The following is a 20,446-nucleotide window of genomic DNA, read 5'->3' as shown; positions in this document are numbered from 1 at the left end:
TTACACAGTGAAAGTAAAATGCTGTCATTCTGTTCAAGAATCATGCCTGCTTCACTCAGGCTTATATTGCTTGAAGTTGTGTATAGTGGCTAAGGCTGTTGGCTAAAAAACAATGAGAGGCACACTAGCTCACAGAATTCCCGAATTGAAATATGAGTACTGAACTTTCTTTGTTTTTCTCAAATTGAATGTTGAATGAGGTGTAACCTGTAATCACCATTAAGAAATTATTTAAATACTGAATTGGACATAACATCTAGATTGAATAACTTTTTCTCCATGTTTCCACTGGCACAATAGTTAACTGAAACTGTGTATGGTATCTTAAGAATATCTATGGTTATTTTTTCCTCCTTGTGAAGAGCTTGAATCTAAGGAAACTAATCATTATTGACAGAAGTGGAAATAGTCTGCAATTAATTTTTCATCAATTTTTTTTGATTGTTTATATCATAGAATCACAGAATGGTAGGGGTTAGAAGTGACCTCTGGAGATCATCTTGTCCAACCCCCCAGTACTTTATTCTGTGCTAGCAGTGCAATCTTCTTTTATAATTGTGCTCTTTTCGGCATTTGCAGATTCTATTTTTGAAATTTTTCCAGTGTTAATGGCCTAATGACCCTCTCAAATCATACTATAGCATTGCTATAATGTGGCTGGAATGAAATGAGTTTGCAGCTGCCAACAGACTACGATTTAGAGAAATAACTTAATGAATAACACATTAAAATAAATATTTTGGGTTCTGCATGAGATTTTCAAGATTTATGATGGGAGTCGTGTCAAGACATGTGTGCTTCCTGCTGGGTGAATCGCAGAGGAAAAAGCAGGGATCTTTTGGGGGGATATTATTTTCAAAGCAAAATGTTAATATGGGTTTCCATTCACTTACCTATGTTGGAACCTGTTCAGTCCTGATGAATAAGCCAGTTCACAATTTATGAATTACTACTAATTAGATTAATGGGCTTAATCTGATGGCTGTGTACTCAGACTCATGACATCAGTAAACAGTAAGGGATGTTGAAGAATCACTTTGTGGACATATCAAGAAACGCAATAATTTCCAAATATGGAAACAATATAAGGTAGTATCAACGACAACATAATTATCATGATCTCTTTCTGACCATCATATATAGATATTTTGTTGTTTGGGTTTTTCTTACATTTTTATGTCATCTTAAAGAATGTGCAATAAAAATGAAACAGGAGTGACTTGTCCTTCAGTGAAAGGTCTGGTGGCCCTGCCTCAGCAAAGTACTTAGTATCTGCTTTTAAAAAAATAGAAAAATGCCTAACTGTATTGCTGAATGAGGGCATAAGAGGAGAGGAAAGAGAAGAAAAAAATGGCAGGGAAGAGAAAGAAAAGGCTTCTCTTATTCATATAGTGTCATTCACACCAGCAATATGCCAATTAGTTTTTTGATTAAAGGTTTATGATATTGAAAAAAGGATGTAGAATGAAAACACTTATATACTCAAGCATGTCCTACCACCAGCCTAAAACAATACACAACACGCCTGACCTTTACTCATTAGCGGCTGTATTGTACAACATGCTATGCTCACCCTCTGGCCTTTATCTCTTTTGTCATACAAAGGTTAGGCTTTCATTATAAGGACAAGTATCTAGGAAAAGGTAACAGATTTTAAAAGTGACTGATGCTCAGAGAGTTTCTGTGAAATGTTTATAGTTATTTGAAAAATAAATATTGGCTTCACTGTTTGCTTGGTTTTCTTAATGCAAAATTAAGTTTAAAAAATGCCAAAATGAGTTATGTGGCACTAAGACCTCTGTAGAAAAATATAAACAGACTGTTAAAACATATTTCAACTCCCTTGGCGTCATTTGTGGCTGATAAACAGTCATATATGAGTGAAAGGTTCACTGACTGTCACCCATTTCTGATCCAAGTTCCTTGCTGGTGCCACACTGACCGGGCTGACAGGGATCAGTATGTCTTACATGCTTTTTTCCCCCTAAAAACCCAGGTCATGACCTTGTAAGAGCTGTGATTCACAATAATGACTTCTTTGGTTCAAATGGCACTGAGATTGGTACAAACAGGTTTTACTTCAGTGCAACTGAATTATAATGCTAAATAAAAGAAAACAGAACACAAAGAGTACGCATGTACTTGGGTCAAGTGTGGTGAGCTCTTCCACCACTGATTTAAAATTGAAAACCCATCAGCCTCTAGCATCTGATGAAACAGAAGGCTGGAGACTAGATGCTGTATGGCACCAGGCACTCATTTGTCTTTTTCTGATTATGCTTCCATTGTTATTGAGTACCTCCTTCCTCCATGATAATAAAGAAGATTTATTTAAACTTTGCAGACCAGCCAAACAATAAAAAGTATTCTGCATCAGATACCACAATACTTCTGAGCTCTGATGTTCAAAGTTGTTATCTGTTTGTAGGTTTATGTAAATTGGTAGCTCTTCAGACACGGTGTATACCCTGCTTTGTGCTGTAACTCATCTCTGCATTGCTGCTGTGAACCAAATAATGAATAATTTCACTTCACCATTACTTTAGAGAGAGATGCAGCAAAATCAAGTGTGTTCCAATTTGATAGGGAAAACCCCCAAAACTCAACAACAAAACAACAAACTCTTAAAGATTGATGCAACAAATGACTGGAAATATCTAGGATGACCCCTTTCCCAAAGCCTCACAGGTACACTTGACTTTTTGACTCATGAAGGAAGAGAACTTACAGAAAATATCACACCACTTTGTGGGTATTATCCTTAAAATATAGTGAATCAATGCAGAAAGTGTTCTCAGAATCAGGGTCTAGAAACACTTGCCAGTAGAGCTGTTCATTATAAAAGGGGGGAAAAAATACCCTGGAGTTGGTTAATTGGGCAATTTGCAACAGACTTCAGAGACCTTAACCGCGAACATATTAGATTAAATAAGGGTCACGAAGAATTTCTGCATGTTTTTTTGCAGGCAGATGAAAGCTTGCTCTGTCAGGTCTCTGAGCAGACATGAGCTCATTCTGCCCACACTCCATCCTGGCTGGAAGCTGTACTGTCGCAATAAGCACGACACTGAACCTACTCAAGGCCAGGACATATTAGCTTGGGCTCAATGCCACATTGACAGGTCTACCAACCTTCTGTTTAGCTCAGAGCGTGGGCAGAGAGTCAACAGCTATGTGGGCAGAGACTGTGCACATCTCTCTGTTAGAAATTGTACAGAGGGGACCTCCAGGTCCCATTCTTCTTTGCTTCTGCATTGTGGAGAGTTAAAGTTTGAATTTTTGACTAATGGTGAAAATCGTGAACATGATTTTTTTTTATCTGCAGCTATTGCTACTAATGTTATATAAATTCATCATAACCTTGTAAACACTTAGTGGTCAAGTCTACCCTGATGGAGATCTTGGCCACCACAGGAAGAATATAATTTTTCTAATTGAAATCAGAGGCACATCTCATTCTTTGTATCCACATTTCAGCCTTTTCTGGACTGGGATTTGGAAGCGTCAGTTTCTTCAGTTTTGATCAAGGTTATGTCAAGAATAATGTCCAGGTTAAATACTTTGAGCTGGACCTGAATTTTGATCCTGAAAATGTACTCCACTTCCCAACATTCACAGATAATAGTAAGGAGAATGATACAATCATGGAATCTTCATTAAAGAAACTATTCTAATACAGAGATATTTTGTAATCCTGACTTTTACTAAGATTTTTTTTCTCATTCTACGTTTTGCTTTTGCATTAGTCTCTCACAGTCCTTTACTGTTTGCAACCTTAAACTTATAGAACCATTATGTTGCAATCTTAAATCATCAATGTATCAGTGATTAGCAAATATTAATGAAAGTCTAAAAGTTCACACTGTGATGTTGCATCCATCTGTAACTTTTGACGTGCCCTTATACATATCCTTTACAATTCATACACAAATTTTCACTATGCTAATCTACATTCTGATAATCATTGTAAATTGTAGAGTTTTAAAACTTATGATGTTATACAAGAATTAAGTAAATTTAAACAGTGAAAAAGTGACAAGGATACTCAACTGTTAATTAAGAAAATTATTGTAACATTTAAAATCAGTTTTGTATTATTTAGGTTTTTATAGAAATAGAGCCAACTGTCACATCACTTATGTCCCTGTGATAGATAGCCTGAATTTAAATGCCATCTGATCTTGGAGATGTCTGTATATCCTACACAATAGTTTTGATATTAAAAAAATTCCTCAGGAGTGGCACATAGGCAGAAGTGTCTCAGCTTCACAATGTTCTTTTATTCAGGAATTGTTTCATGTCAAAGCATAGAAGAGATGAAGAAACGATGTTACTGGTTTCTACGCTATATTCTACACTAATACAAACATCAGTTGGTTTAAGCTCTTTGTAAATGCTTTGACAGAAATAAATTAAAGAAACAGCTCTTCTTGGTGTTGTTACTGGCAAAATTGGGGCTCTTACCTTGGGAACAGTGAGGTTGATTCACACCAGGATTTTATAAACTGTTAAAATACTTGTTTGACATTCTTTCTTAATACAAATATGTAGAGGTGACATAAAGCAACAGAGGCTTAAAAGAGAGAAACACTGTGCAAGAAGAATAACAATATAGATTACTCATAAAGATAATACCAACAAGATAAGAGTAGTCATTTTACCTTGGAGAACTAAAAAAGTGACCATTACCTTACAAAAGCTTGTGCAGCTTTTTCTTAGGTGCCCTGTCATGCTCTGCCTGGCCCTGATAGTTGGGGAATAGCTGGTGAAATCTCCACTGAGCTACAATTTGTAACAAGACCACTACTGAGTTCCCATAGATTTTTTTTCTGCCAATACTTAACATGCATTAAAGAGTTCTCTCTGATTTGTATGCCTGTGTAGTAGGCCTCAGAAGGCATTTCACTATGTTGTTCTTGCTTTGCAAGATATTCTTCTCACACAGGTCTGCTAAATTTTTTTTTCTGTAGAGATCCTCACCAGGTAATAAGTAGTTGAGCTACCAGTGGTTGTTACTCTCCACTTTTCATGTAACAACTTACTGATCTGAGTGGTTACCCACCATGTAGGAATTGTGGTTTCTATTCATTCAGCAAAAGAAAGGTTTAAAACCACAAAGCTTCCCTCACAACAGTGCTGTAACCAGCAACATGTGTCCAACTGCAGAAAATTGTTCAAGATTCACTGAGTCTTAGAGGGAATACAAGTGTAAATCTGTAGCAGAATTGTTTGTATAGTGTTCAGGGTTCAGGGATAGTCCTCAATGCTTCGTAACATATTTGCACCTTTTAATCAAAGCCTATTTTATTCAAAATGTGACATAATCCATGGAAGAGGTATCATAATCTTAGAATTCCCTTTCCTGCCTCATTGTCAAATGAACCAGTACCTCTCATTCACTAAGCAGTGAATTCTTCCCTGCACAGTATCAGAGCTTCACTGATGAGCCTGTTAGCCTGCCGCATGGATGGCTGCTTTCTCTTGGGAAGCAATAACTATGGTCTGGATCCCCTCTAGCAAATTAATGCATTAACCCAGGGTCTTTCGTTTCTTTCCTGAGTAAGACAGGACATTGTCTCCTACCTTCAGGCTGTGGACTGTGAACCATCAGTGGATATAAATGGAGGCCTTGCTGTTTTCAGAATTTCCTAATGGTTGACTCCAGGCAGCTCTTTGCCCTGCGTGTTGCCTGATTTGGCTTCTGTCTAAGGAGCTTATCTCTCCCCAGGCATGCACAGAGAATCGAATGTCTCAGCTAGGGTCCTGCAGTCTGTTCCTAGGGCCCAACAGCTTTAATGTTAGCACTGAAAATCTTTATCTTACCTACCTGTAGGCAACCATGTCCAATTTGTGAATAAGCACTTAAATTCATTAAATCCAGGATTATGTTTAAGCCTAGTAAATTGTTACAAACCATTTTTTTTCTTGTCTCAAGTAATCAGTAGTTTAAATTGATGTGTTTATTTTATTATAGATAAGCTTTATGGGAAAATAAGATACTTTTTGTCTTACTCATGTATTTTCCTTTTCTTAAAAAATAAATCTAGGAGCCTGGAGGAGGAGATAATGACATGCCCACTATGTCCCATAGCAATAGCTGTGGTGGAACATACTGGAAAACAAGATTTCTCTCCAGCTATGTGGTTGAAAAGCCCTGAAACACCAAAAGAAATGAAAGTTTATAGACACATAAGTGCACAATCAAACTTAATTACTGAACGTTTATTATCAATAGCCTATTAAAAACCCCTGGAATTTGGGTTCTGCAGGTACATGAAAATGAGTATATGGAGAAGAGTTATCCAGTTTTAGTGAGGGAAATATGTCAATCTGGAGAAGGCAATTGAAAATTAACTAGTTGGAAGGAAAAGGATAGAGAAAACCAAAACTGAAGACAGCAACAATTTGAAGATGGCTTGAAAGATCTAATAATGAATATAAACTAATAGATATCTACCTTTTATTGATGAACAAATGGATGCACAGAAATGGTTAGGTCACTGTTATATCAGACATATTCCAAGTAACTCACTGGAGGCTTTACTGTCCTCCCAGAAAGCAAGTCTGCTGTACAACCAACAGTGTACACCTTGTAAAGCTTGTATACCAGTACTTTTCTAAAATCTCAGGTAAAGAATTTCCCAGAGTTTATGGAACACCTCTGTTGGTTTCTCTCCATATCCTAGATATTGGTGCATTAAAGAGCTCTGATGTTATTTGTCACCAAAATAAAACAAAAAGAAATGTTAGGGGCTTTTAATGATGTTTTTTAACAGATACTGTCTGATAAATTGTATCATTTCTGGGTTAACCTTGCATATATGAATCGGCATTTGACTTTCTAAAAAGAGGTTTTCATATTGCCTGAAATGCCATTCACACCTGTGATCAATTGATTCAGAAAGGTGAGGAGGCTTGTGCTCTCCAGAGTATGTTACTGTAACTGAATATGTAGATAATCTTTATCAAAAGGGCCTGAAGACTAATAGCAGTATCCATTTTACATGGAACTGTTTAAGACTAAGGCTAATGATGAAAACTGCAAATACCTAACTCTTTCAGATTAAATAATACATCTTCTGTGTATGGAATTATTTGTGCCATGACACCTGTAATGAACTACATAACACAATTCCAAATTCAATTTCTCACTTATAAAGATATTTAAGTTATAAGCTAAGAAAAGTAATCATCAACACCTTTCTGTCATGTGAAAGAGACAGTTCGGTGAACTATGTTAGTACAAGATATTATTGGCAGTTCTGTAGCAATTTGTAGCTCTTGGAAAATCAATTATTATTCTTCATATGGACAGATGTAGTTTGGTATTGAATGTCTGTTATAGCTGGGTTTGGTACAGCTGTGTTTTCATGGTTGCAGCCTGTGCTCATTCTTTACTCAAACATGGCAGACAGTCACTGGATTTTGCAGAGCTACCAGTTATGAAGTTTCAGGGGGATAACAAAGAATTACATAGTACTTTGTGGAGAGCCTATTTTGCTAAAGTGAACCCAGTTTCTTGCTTCTCAAAGGGAATACAAGCAAAAAATGCTTTGGTGCTGACAACCACCCCCCTGCTCCCCAGCCATCTTCCCACCAAAATGGGCATGTGGTGGGGGAAAGCGCTCCAGTTCTCCCTAATCCACTATCCAACAGATCCCTCTCCTCTCCCACTGAGGAGCTGCATATCGTCCTTCTTCTATCTGTTCCAACCATTCTCTCTCACTACTCACTTCCCCTTCTCCACTCAGTTGCTCCTTTATGATATTCAGTATATATGAAATCTCATTATATTCCATAACACAGAAGAATAAAACCTCTGTTCCTGCTTCAGGATAGTCATGGCTATTGTATACTGAACTCCAAATGAGCTTTACGTAGTTAAGAGGTGGGAAATGACCAGCTGTGGATGGATAGTATACATAGGGATTTATGTGGATTAAGTTAAATTTTATTATTCATAAACTCCACAAGTATATTTGCACCAACTTTCAGTTAGTCAGAGAAAATGTTATATTTCATTTCTGCTTACATTTGGAGATAGTACATGGACTGCCAGTGAGCTTTAGTCACTGATATAATATAGCAACACTGGCCTGGTTCCAGAAAGGCCTCCGGTTAATGGGCATCAAATTGAATCCCTGCACTTCCAGTATTTAGACTTCATGGAATATAACTGGACTGACAGGGTTCTTAAATAGAATAAAGTTATTTCAGCCAGATATTCATATATACATAAAGTCATTAAATCTTTTTTCCATATTATGAATTTTATATCATTGTTTGGTGAAAAAATATTAAATATATTTTCAAATCATGGAAAGTATGCATACCACAGATATCATTCTGTCTGTTAATAGGATTTTGCATGGATATTTCCTCTGAAGTAGACTTGCAAATTGAATTTCAAGCTTCCAAAGAAAAGTGAATTACTATGGGTTTAAATTTTTGCACCATGTCTATTTTTTGAGTTGTTCCGTAGTTTTCATATTTGGCAAGAAAAGTACGGGGGTCTGGGCACAGAACTGGGTCTCAGAGGATCTGTGTTTATTTTCTTATTTTGTGATAGCATTTCTATGTGTCCTCCACTGTACTTTGTCTTCCCCATCTGAGAATGGCCCCTTTGAAGGTTTACTGTGATACAGATAATGCAGAAGAAGCTAGGTAGATGCCTCAGAAAAACTTACAAGTCAGGCTGATTCCCTGTTTTGAATAAACTACTAAAGTGACACAGGAAGAAAACAGGTTACTTATGGCAAACGCAGCACTGAAAAACCTGGGTGATAACAAAGAACCACACCATTATTTACAAATGAGGTTTTTTACACTGAGGAAAGTGACAAATGGCCTGTTAATGTCCTGCTGCTGAAACATCAATAGTCTGTGAAATATATTTTTAAATTAAAGATACACAAAACCAGCTGTCGCCATAAAAGTCATGTTCTCAAATAATACTTCCTTTTACTTATTACAGCATTTTCATTGTTACAATCTAAAGGACTGTACAAAAAATTTTTCTCTACTTTACAGAAAGAAAAGTAAGAACTTTTTGTAACAAATTCCAGCATTAGTTAATGGTTAATTAGTTTAATGGTGAATAAATAAATCAATAGCCTCCACCTTAAAAAAAATCAGGGATTAACATTACAACAAGGCCCCTGGCTCCAGGCTACCTACCTAGTTTGCCTAAGAAAACGGAGAGAAATAATACTATTGCTGAAACTAAAATGACAAACTCTTAAACAAACAAGCCCTAAAAAATCCAGTACTCTGAGAAGACCTTGATGCAGCCTTTCAATAGTTAAAGGAGGCTTATAGGAAAGGTGGGGACAAACATTTTAGCAGGGCCTGTTGTGATATGACAAAGGGTAATGGTTTTAAGATAAAAGAGGGTAGATTTAGACTAGCTATAAGGAACAAATTATTTACAATGAGGGTGGTGAAACATTAGAACAGTTAGAACAGGTTGCCCAGAGAGGTGGTAGATGCCCCATTCCTGGAAACATTCAAGGCCAGGTTGGACAGGGCTCTGAGCAACATAGCTGTAGTTGAAGATGTCCCTGCTTATTGTATGGGGGGGTGGACTAGATGACCCATAGAGGTCCCTTCCAACCCAGCCTATTCAATCATTCATGATTCTACACACTGAACTAAAAACTTTCTGCTACCAGGTCTTACAAAGTCTAAAAACTATTTGTTTACATTCAAAACCTGATCTGATTTCCCAAAGTAAAGCCTGGAGAGAAACGGTACTTTGGAGAGCTTGGAAACTGTGCTACCTAGATTTGTATGAATCACAGGACCATGTCAGTGGTTTGAAGTGATTTGAATAATTTCAGTGACTCTCCCTCCTGTTTGCAACAAATTCCATCAACTTCTTGCCTCTGAGGACCCATACATCTAATTCTTCCCTACAAAACTGATATTCTGCCAACATGTCTCTTGCTTGTTCCACTAGTAATGTTTGTAGGCTCTCTTTCATTTTCTCATAAGTTTTCCTCATCTCCTCAGCATGCTGGTTCCAATATAAAGACTATTCTCCTTAACTATCAAAGGTCAGTCATCATCTTAAGTACATGAGTCATACACAGAAGTTAGGATGCTCTCTGTCCCTTATCAGTTTTCACCTATACCTACAGCAATCCTATAGTCTTGCTCACTTTAGCAGCACTGCCTCATCATTTAATCATATTCCTCCATGGACAGGATCAAAGGTAGTGAGCCTTGGAGCACTCCAGCATCCAAACTGCAGCAATTCAAAGCTTTTCTAAGTAAAAGAATTACTAAATATTGGATTATGTTGTTATCTGGAGGTCAGGGTTTATTCAACCTCTCTAAGGGTTCTGAGGTACAAGTAACTGAGCCAATTGAATACTATATTTCCCCCATTCTCTATCCCATGTCTTGCTTGGAAGCGCTACTCCTGTATCATGAACAGCAAAACCAGATGTGCGGGTAGGCTGAAATTGCTGCTGTTCAAAATCCAGCATCTGTATATCTGCTTTCATTAATGAATAGGTGGGATTATGAAGCATGGTGCCTGAAATCCCAACACATGGTTACTTTTCCTGTTTAATTCTGGAGGGTCTGAGGACACAGGTCAGAGCAGCAGTGTGTCATATCTGTACAGCTCCTAAGAACGTCAGACAATGTCAACAGACTATCAAGAGTGGGCTAAGAAGGGTCTGCACAGCAAAAGATGAGAGGCTGTGTCTTCTGAGTCTCTTTCAACTTACATTTTTATAGGTCTATGAAAAATTCCTTTGACTTAAATTAAGAAACACTGCTAAATGGGGCTTGCAAGATCTGACTCTTCCTACTCTATGGAGATTTTACTTGCCACAGTGTAAGCCTTGCAAAGAAACTGGCAGAGATAGTTTTCATCATATTTACAGACAGCCTCTGTGTAATCGTTTTGTGTAGATAAGAAGCCTAAGGCTTTCTAAAGGAAATTAATCACTTAGAAACTTCCATACTATTGAAGGTTTCACATGTGGTGCAACATTTATTTTCCTGTTTCAGTTGTCATTTATCATTATACATTCACTGCTTCTGTATCCACCTTCTCACCACAACTTTTTTCTATGCAGTCATCATCTGGGATAAATAGATTTTATTCTGCATTCCCAGAAACCCTTTTGGAGCTGTCTCATTTTGAAAGAGAAGCAAGTATATTTTTAACATACATGTGTTCAGCATTACTCTTTTAAATCATAGATTCTTTAGGATAATAAAAAGTAGTAAAAAGAATACAAACAGTCCAGAGGAAAAACAGAACCCTTCTGAAATCACCAATTGGGAGTTATCCAGACTGAACCAAACTTTGCATAATATTGGGGCTGGATTTTGGAAAAACAGCATGAAAATGATTTTTCATATTTTCTCAGACACATTTTATCACTTCATAGTATTTCTTTTCTTTCTTTGTTTTGGGTTTTGTTTTGTTTTTTTTTTAATTTGCTGTATTCAAACATGAGACCTGGAACCTTAAATTTTTTTTCATGTCTTCCAAATGTATGAGGTACTGCCATAGCATAAATGAAAGATATTCCACTTCTTGAGCTTTTCCTTTCATTTCAATACCTTCTCTCTACTTCAGATCTCCTTGATCTACTGCACAGACCAGCTTGGAAACTTGTCTCTTTACTGGTTATTATTTCTTAGTGAACTTGTATTATTTTAAACTAGTGTAGAGTGCAGACAGCCTACAATGACTTATTTTTACAAACAGTGTTGAAGAAGCAAAATTTAATGCGGGTCACTAGCAGAAAATCCTAACAGCTTCCAAAATAAGAGAGTACTTTGTTTGGCAAATTTATTTCAAATGAACAGCAACTACAGTTTTGAAAATTGTTTTGTTCTGTATTTGGGGCATTGAAAGCAAACATGGCAAATGCCTGACAACTGTGAAGGAAAGGCATTGCGAGCAGGAGGGTGGGAACTGTGGTTTTCAACTTCAGAGGAATCATTTAAATTCTTAATGGCAGCTCCTCAGATAAAGAGAAAACAGCATTCTCTGAAGGGTGGCCAGCCGTTTAGGATTCAATAATCAGGCTTTTATTTGGCCTGCCTTCTGGAGTTGCTTCTATCAGAGATAGTGATGCTGGCAAGCAAAAGAAAGAGTTTTTATGTCATAGGATGCATTCTTGTAATAATTTCTAAAAGAAACCAACATAATTGTGGATTGCAAAATGTCTGTTGGACATATATCTGTCTGGACTGGGCAATAGTGCATTTGTTAAGTATGAAAACCAATTTAGATTTACATGTGGTTTATACTTCATTATTTCCAGAATTTTCCCTGTGTTACTTAGTTATTTTCTTTAAATATTCAGATGTGTTTGAGTAAAAATAATTGAAGAATTAATCTGAAACCCAAAGGGCCAACAGAGATAAACAGAGCCTTTTTACCTCTTCATGTTTCCCTCTCTGTTTATTCCAGAATAACATGAATGGAACTGAAATACCCGGTTCCCTAGACAGAGGAATTTCCGTTGTACTCTAAGGAGGCCATACAGACAGAATTAGAGCTCATTCTGGCCTTTAACTGGACTTTGCCTTTGCCTTTCCAACATCCTGGAGGCCTAGACTGACTCAGGATGGTTTTCCAGGGCTACTTTACTGTCCATCAATGTATTAAAACTAATCTGTTCGAGAAATGTCCAAGTGCCTGTGTTATCAACCAAGGCAGTGAAGCAAATCTTATGCCCAAGTCCTTTCAAGGCTCTTTTTTTGAGGCAAAGTCTATTACAGATGGCAAAGGACATATCAAAATTTGAATAAAATTTAAATCTTGGGCTAAGGTTTGCTCTTTGGTCTTCAGAGCTAGTGGCACACCACAGTTCATGTCTGTATGGCTATACTTTCTTCCCCAGCACACTAACATGGCCTTGCTTCACAGTGTGTATAGGAAAAGTCCTTGCTCTATGGGTTCCCACAGTTCGTTCAGGAATTGCCTGGGAAAGTACTACGGAGATCAGGCTAAAACCGTGCCAGAAAAAGGGCAATCAATCAAATATACATAGGCAAGTGTACATAATTTCTTAAGCCCATGTCCTGGTCCTGGTTTGTAGTTAGCACCTGAGGCAGTCTCAGGTCACAGTTCCCAGCAGGGTTCCCAGACTTTTGGAGGGACAATGCTGCAGCCCAACCCCAAAACTCTTTGTCTCCTCTTCTACTCTGGGCACGTTACATGGACTTATCCCTTAAGCATTTCGAAGCTGCTCTACTTACTACAAATACAGTCTAGTATTCTGAAACAAAACAAGAAATTCTCTCGCTATTTTAGCATGAATGAACCCGGATGAGTCCTGAAAAGAAATCCTTCCTTAACATAAGCTTTAACATAAGTTAAGTTTTCAGCATCCTTCCGATTCCTCAGTAATAGAAGTTGTCCTTATTCAGCACAGAATGTGAGCAAAAAAGACACTTTTTGTTAGCAAATTCAGCCATCTTAATTCACCCTCTGCGTAATACTCCCAGCATCTTCTCTGATTTTCATCATAACTTTTAGACTTAAGTGTAACTCTGTCCTTTGAAATTTTTCCTTACTCGACAAGTATTTGTCCCATCTTTTCCTTACATTTTTAAACATCTTCTACTAATGATTAAGGCCCCACATTATCCACTTTTACTCTGCTGTTTTTATGTTTTGTATAAATATTTCTAGCCTCTGTTTTGAGAAATTTCCTTTACTTACGTTTACTTTTTGCCTAAAATCACTTCAGAATGGATGCTCCACCTTCTTGAATCTAGGGAAATGTCATGCCATGGACAGTGCCAGCCACAGCATTGCTGGAGGCAACGGAGGACAGAGCTGTCATTTGTGTGCCATGGGACAGTCCTTGCTGTCCTTGCTTTAGATCCACGCAGGATCTAAACTCATACAAACTCCTCTAAATGTAGCTTTTGTGCTTCTACACTATGCAGTAGTGCCCTCTGACAAACCCCAGGGTTTGTCACAGTAGGGGCTCTACTGTGCGTCCCAGCCGGGCAAAGTCCTGTCAGCAGAAAGTGCAAATTGCTCTCACTTCCTTTTCTCTGAGCCCAGGGGGGAGGGAGGCAATCAGCATTTCTGAGAATCAAGTTACTTGAATATAAAAATCTGAATAACCCACCTAGTTTAACAAGCTATTGCTTGAATGTTTGGTTTTACAACATATATGTTTCTCTCCTAAGTCTTATGCTAACTAGATGTACTCTAACAAATAATTTAAGATATACTTCTGGGTTTCATTTTCTTCCTCCAGCACTGTACTGTCTAGATGAAACAATGATTAAAAAAAAAAATTAAACCACTTAAGTCATCCATATCTCTTTTGTCACCAAGGTATTTTTTTTCCTTTTCCTTTTTAATAAGCAGATTTAAGTTTCCTACTTCTCTGGGTTTTTTTTTAAACAAAGGAGAAAATTATTATTGGAAAAAAATTAATTTCATGTTTCTTTTCTGAACTATAATAAATGGCATGCTGCTGCTGCTGATGATGAACCAAGGCTATCCAGTACCTGACTCTTTGTTTTATGTTTTATCTCCTCACAATAAGATCCAGCATTCTGTTTTTTATCTCTTCATTTACACTGAATATTTATTTTGGAAATATCAGATGTTTTAACAGCATTTTTGGTCTTTTCATCCCATGTCCTTTGTTTCAGTTTTATGCTTCTGAGGTAGAAATCTTTCAATCTTTCTGTTCAATTAGTTTTGAGTTCTGATGGTCTCAGGTATGTTAAAAGTTATACAATTTTTTAGTGGTTCTACCAGCCAGCACGATTAATAGATCATCCCTTGTTGTGAGATCATAGTTTTGCTCTAACTTTCCATTACTGCGAAATCAGATTTCTACTTTATTTTTACCCTCTTTATTCACTTTCGATGAAAATTAGTATCATATTACTGTCCTTTCTCATATTTAACAAGAGAATAATGAACAATATTTATCACTCAGCAGAGTCAAAAGAATTTCAGTAGATTCTTACCTGTAATTCTGTTTTTCATTTCCTATGTGAAATCTGTCATACTGTGAATATGCCCGGTTTCCTTCCCAGTCCATTAATTCAATTCTTAGAGAATATTGCCTCTGACTTGTTATTGCAAAGATAAATTCATTTCCCAGCCAATGTTCACCTGATGGGCTACCAAAACCCTAGAAAAAAGTTGGCAAAATAACTATATGTAATTATTGTAATTGGTAGAATCTTTATACAATAGTAAAACCATAATTTTATTTTACCTATACATTCTAATTACTGGTCATAGTCTTCTCTGCTCCAGTTTGACTCTCTCTAAAATGAGTCTACTAATACGTACCATGTACGAGTGTCATGCAGTTCAACTGATATTTGGAAGAGCAGTTGAGGTTATCAGTTGAAAATCACTTTTCAGTTACAAGTTATTAATAGTATGAATCTGTATTTGCATATCTTTCAATGGGAATACTGAACATAGTCATATTCTATAATACATTTCTTATGGTGTTAACCCTAGTTATCATTAAGACAATTAAATCAAAACAGGATACTGCTATACAGTATAAAAGCTTAAAAAGGGTTTAAATTAGCCTGGATTATATGCTGAATTCAAGTTAGCTGTGGATGATAACTCGTATTTTAATCTCCAAAGAAGAAGGGACCACTCCTTTGCTGTCAAATGTCTGCCACAACGGAACAAGGGAAGTTTTTAGTTTAAAATCCTCTTCTCTATATGAGACCTGCCGGACAGGACAATGTTTGTGGGTGATCCTCAGTTTTAACATTTATTTACGTCATTCTTGGTCTCCTAAAGCTCATATTGGCTAAAATTTTGGCTACTACAAAGTTTTTGTTTCCTCACCTTGTTGAGGTGAAATAAGATATCTACATATGTTTTGATGCTTTGAAATCTTTAACTTAAGGAGTTAGGAGTATTCCTATAGACTATCCAAAGCACAGGAGAGGGTACTGTAACTTTATTTTCTAAGAATGAAAAATAAACGGCAGTAGAATATTTAAGGTACCTAACTCTCCTCACATTTTCTATATTCATATGATCTTATTTCCAGACAACTATGCCATTTTCAAACATGTAATAATAATAATAAATAAAAAGTATAACCTGTTTTCACAATGTATTCCTAGGCCTATATTTTTGTGCATCTTCCAGGTTTGAAAGTTGTTTAAATTTTAGTGACTATTTTACTACATTAAATTGAAGGTTTTATTTAATGTAATTAATTTAATTTACTATACATTAAAATTATTTTTCTTTATAAACATTTAGCTCATTCCTGAGAACCCGTGGCTCCATTTTTGTTGTCTTTAAACAATAAAATTTATTTTAAATAGTAATCTTTACTTGTGAAGAACTCTTTCAGCATATGCATAAAGCTAGGAAAAATGGAAACTGGAAATCTTCTGATTTTCTTACAGTGATGTGCTGGGAGTGTTTTAGAAGACCCTTGTGAAAATTTTCTGATCAAATCAAATGAAAGATTGGGTGATTTTCTTGCCTGTGATAAAAATTCACGCTCTGTTACTAAGCTGTGACTGCCAAATACAGGAAAGAAATAAACAATAAAACAATCCTGGTTTTGGAATAGATTAGACTGTGTCCCATCGCAAATATTTTCCTTTGTCATTCATTATAGGAAGTTACTTTCTGTATTCACTCCCTATCATGGTGTTTAAACATTCGCTCTCAGTTTCAGATCATGAATTAAACCATGTGATCTGCCATTGATTAAGTCAATGTAATTTTCAAGAATAGGTTTGAACATTTCCAGAAAGCACATATATTTTAAAGGGGGGTGGGGGTGGGGGTGTAAAATTAAGATACTTCCTTGGGACTAGAAGTTAGGTAATGGGAAATGTGTCCATGAGACTCATTGGCAAGAAATCAATCTTCTCTATATGATTTTTCAGTCACCACTAATGTGAGATTAAAACACTGAAGGTACAGCCCTGTCTCTTTTGTTCTTTATTGCATTGCCCTGGCTCCAGCCCTAACTAGTTGGGTATACTGAGGATGAAATCCTGCCCCCCCAGCAGCAACGTGGCAGCTGAGTGAAGCTGCAGCGCAGCTAATACTCCACTAGGGACATGCATAGGTATACCAGTTGCAAACTTCTGAAGAACCTTTATTTAAAAAATTTAAAAGATTACAAGTTTATGACTGGATCAAACAAAAGTATAAAATGGACAGATTTTTTTGTTGTTCCTACAGGGAATTACATTAGAAACCACTCTACTCAGGAGTCATTTTCATTTTAACTAGTCTACCTGAGCAGATATTTGGTGCTCATGGATACTAGAGGCTGAGAAGACATGCCATTTGGCTATGCTGAGCTGAGTATACAAGTTTATGTTTTGAATAAGGATGTCTGCCTTTTGGCTCGGAGACCATGAAGTGATATCCATGAACATAGTGCTTAGTCTGCAAGAATTGAAATTCAGTAGCCTGTGGTGAGTCTCAGAGAAGACTCAAACTAAAATGTGGGATGATGCTATTAGGTGGCTTTTCCTTTCCTATACATTATTTCATTATATCCTCCTTCTCAAGTAGATGATTTCTGGATGTAGCTAACACTGGTGAAATCTTGCTTTGACTACATCAGTCTTCCAGTGTGAGCTCCTGCTCCTCAAGCTTTCCCATGATGATGCTTCTGTATCTCACCTATTGCTTTGATAGCGTTCACATGCATATTTGGTTTCATACATACTTCCTAAAATAAAAAACTTGTTCCTTACCTGCATAAACCCTGTCTACAGCTGACATACCCTTCAGCAGTTTTCACCGCTTTCTATCTGTTCCATTGATCCCTCCATCTCCTTGCCTTGTCTCTCTGCCCTGTGATGGTCACACATGGTCTCTCCTGTTCTATCAGCTTTGTCAGTGGCATACCAGGGCAGTCAGTGGTTTGTCTCTAACATTGTCTTTCACTAGTGGTCATTGCCACTTGTCTCAGAGGAAGTGAAAACATGCTCTGCGGCAACTACCTAACAGGCAGTTTGACTCCCTAAAATACAGAAGGCAGAAGTTGGAGCATAGGTGTTTGTATACCACCCAAAGTACATTTCTTTACAGTCTACATGGTTTCTTATTCACAGAAGATATATTACTATTCTTATCAGCTGTCTCCCTTTAAAAGAAGATTTTCAAGGAAAACTTTTCTGCCTTTTTCCCACTGCTGGCAAGCTGAGGGGACTCCCCTTTGAACTGTGGCTCTGTTGAATTATGTTTGTCTTATCTTATTTAGATTACAGCCTATTCAGGATGTAATACATGTGGCTTTTTAACATTATGTGTTCCCATATGTGTTCTATATAAACTCCAGACACCATATATAATTATTCTGAAATAATAATAATTTTTCTTCTTTACATTTACACTTCCTTCTCCCTTTTCATATGTGTTATTACACTAAGATGAAAATCTATCACTAAGTGGTTTGCTCTCCTGACCAGAGGAAATGAAGTTGCGGCTAAAGGGAGCAGAAGGAATATAAAAAAGAATATAAAAAATTATGAGGAGAGCCACCACATTAGTTATGAAAAAGTGAATCCTATTATAAGGAGCTACAATACTGAAACTCAGCTTAGAAATGCCTAGACTGAGCATGATTCCTTTTTTTTTTTTTCTTCTCAGGAGCAACTTCTTTTTAAACAAACTCCTTGCTCTTATGAAAGGAAAACCAAGGAAGTAAGTGGAATATAAAACATATCTTTGAAGCAAGGATTGTTCCTAAAGAAAAGTAGTGTATTTTATTAAACACCTAATAGGGCTGGAAAAAGAAATAAACAAACAAACAGGCACTCAAACCTTTCATAGATCTAAAACAGAGAGGAGCAGTATATTTTGGTTAAGCACAGAGTTGGGAACAATTTCTTCAAGCATAATTTTATTATGCCAAACTCAATGGTTTCCAACCTGTATTTAGTCTGCTGTTTACTTCCCCTATTTCAGACCTGAAGAAAGACTTGAATGCTTGCTGGTTTTTCCAGATACTTTGGCTGACTTAATAACTACACAGCTTTCCTTGTTTATATCTTAGACTGTTGGTGCTACAAGAACACTACTACTTTGACAAGATACGTAAGCTTTTGTGTGCAGAAAAGAATGATATATTGGCAGCCAAAAAAACCTGAAAAATATAATTTAGCTTTTCATTTCCATTCCCAACACTGAGGTTGGCAAAGAAATTATTATGCCAGGTTCTTTTGGTTTGTCTTCAAGATCTTCAGCCTTCAAAATGCATTTCAGAATTTTACCCTGAAATAAAAAATCTTTTTCCTTTTTTTCTTCAGCCAGAAAACTGAAGTAAATAAGCTTGTGCAATTGTTATGTCCACTTGTCCTTTATTTTTGTGTAATACTTTTTGAATACTTCTGAGGTTGGGATAGAAATCACACAAACTTGAAGTTCAACAAGGTTTCAGGAGAATTGGGGCCTAGGATGAGTTGCAGCTGGGAGAAATGCTGAAGCAGAAGCTCAGCGGTTGCCTATTCCAATTGCCTATCAACAGGCACAGACTGGCCAGCCAAGCTCAGATCCTGAGCATGTATTGCTCTGGAGGACTCTTAGACATCTGGGAGAGATCTGAGGAACATAAAAGGGGAACTCAAGCTATCGCCACAAAGCATCTTAGAAAATAATAGGGATTCAGGAGATTATTAGTAGAGAATGGGGTTTTTATGCAGAACACAGGACAAAAATCCACAGAAATGCAGACCTTATTAATTTTGCTGTTCATGAGACAATTCAGTAATTGTTCAGTAATGAAAATTCAGTCATGAAATCCAAGCATTTTAGTTAACAGAACATTTATGTTTATACTGCTGCTTAAATCTGTAGGGACCCAAGTGATAAGATGTCTTCAGCCTTGCCTTAGACTGTGGTTGTCATCTTTTATGGACAAGGAGTTTGGTTTTGAGAATGCCTTAGGACATAGTTATAAATCTTAAAAGTTAACATTAGGAGTCACCTATTCCAGATCCATAGCTATCATTAAAAGTGTTTGTTTCCCAGTGCATATGTATTCTGTCAACATACTTGGGTTTTTTTTCATTCATATTGCCATAGCAAATACTTCCAGAATTACTTATGTTAAAGTTTTGTACTTAAACTCAAGGAGGTATGTGAGGTAATCCAATTCATCCTCAACTATCAATCTACTAGGGAAAGGAACATCTGTATTTCATGAATGTGTTTGTAGTTAACTACATTTTAAGTCCCTCTGAAACCCAGTGGGTTGTAAGCACTGTTCCAAAATTGCATTTTAAATGACTAAGAAAAACTATTTTGTCATTAGCTTTCTATATTCTGTTCATTATATATTTCCAAGCAAAAGGATTAATTCTTTAAACTTTAAATTTTGCTTTTCCTTTGAAATTTACATAACATTTTGGGATGACTAGCAAATCAGAGGATTTAAGTTCCCAAAAGAGTGCTTAATATAATAGGAAAGGTAAGAAA

General features: G+C 36.6%; 1 protein-coding gene across 1 annotated transcript in view; it reads right to left on the bottom strand.

The window, feature by feature from the left end:
* The window catches only part of ANGPT1 (angiopoietin 1), a 172,880-nt gene that overhangs the window by 27,116 nt on the left and 125,318 nt on the right, over positions 1-20,446 (bottom strand). The window contains exon 7 of the mRNA XM_064442236.1: positions 14,977-15,143. Coding sequence (XP_064298306.1) covers positions 14,977-15,143 — 167 coding nt within the window. The remainder of the gene's footprint in view (positions 1-14,976; positions 15,144-20,446) is intronic.

The sequence above is a fragment of the Phalacrocorax carbo genome, chromosome 2 (assembly GCF_963921805.1).
Source record: "Phalacrocorax carbo chromosome 2, bPhaCar2.1, whole genome shotgun sequence".
In the NCBI taxonomy this organism is placed as follows: Eukaryota; Metazoa; Chordata; class Aves; order Suliformes; family Phalacrocoracidae; genus Phalacrocorax; species Phalacrocorax carbo.
Note: the sequence above shows the minus strand (reverse complement) of the source record. Positions and strands in the feature narration are given on the sequence as shown.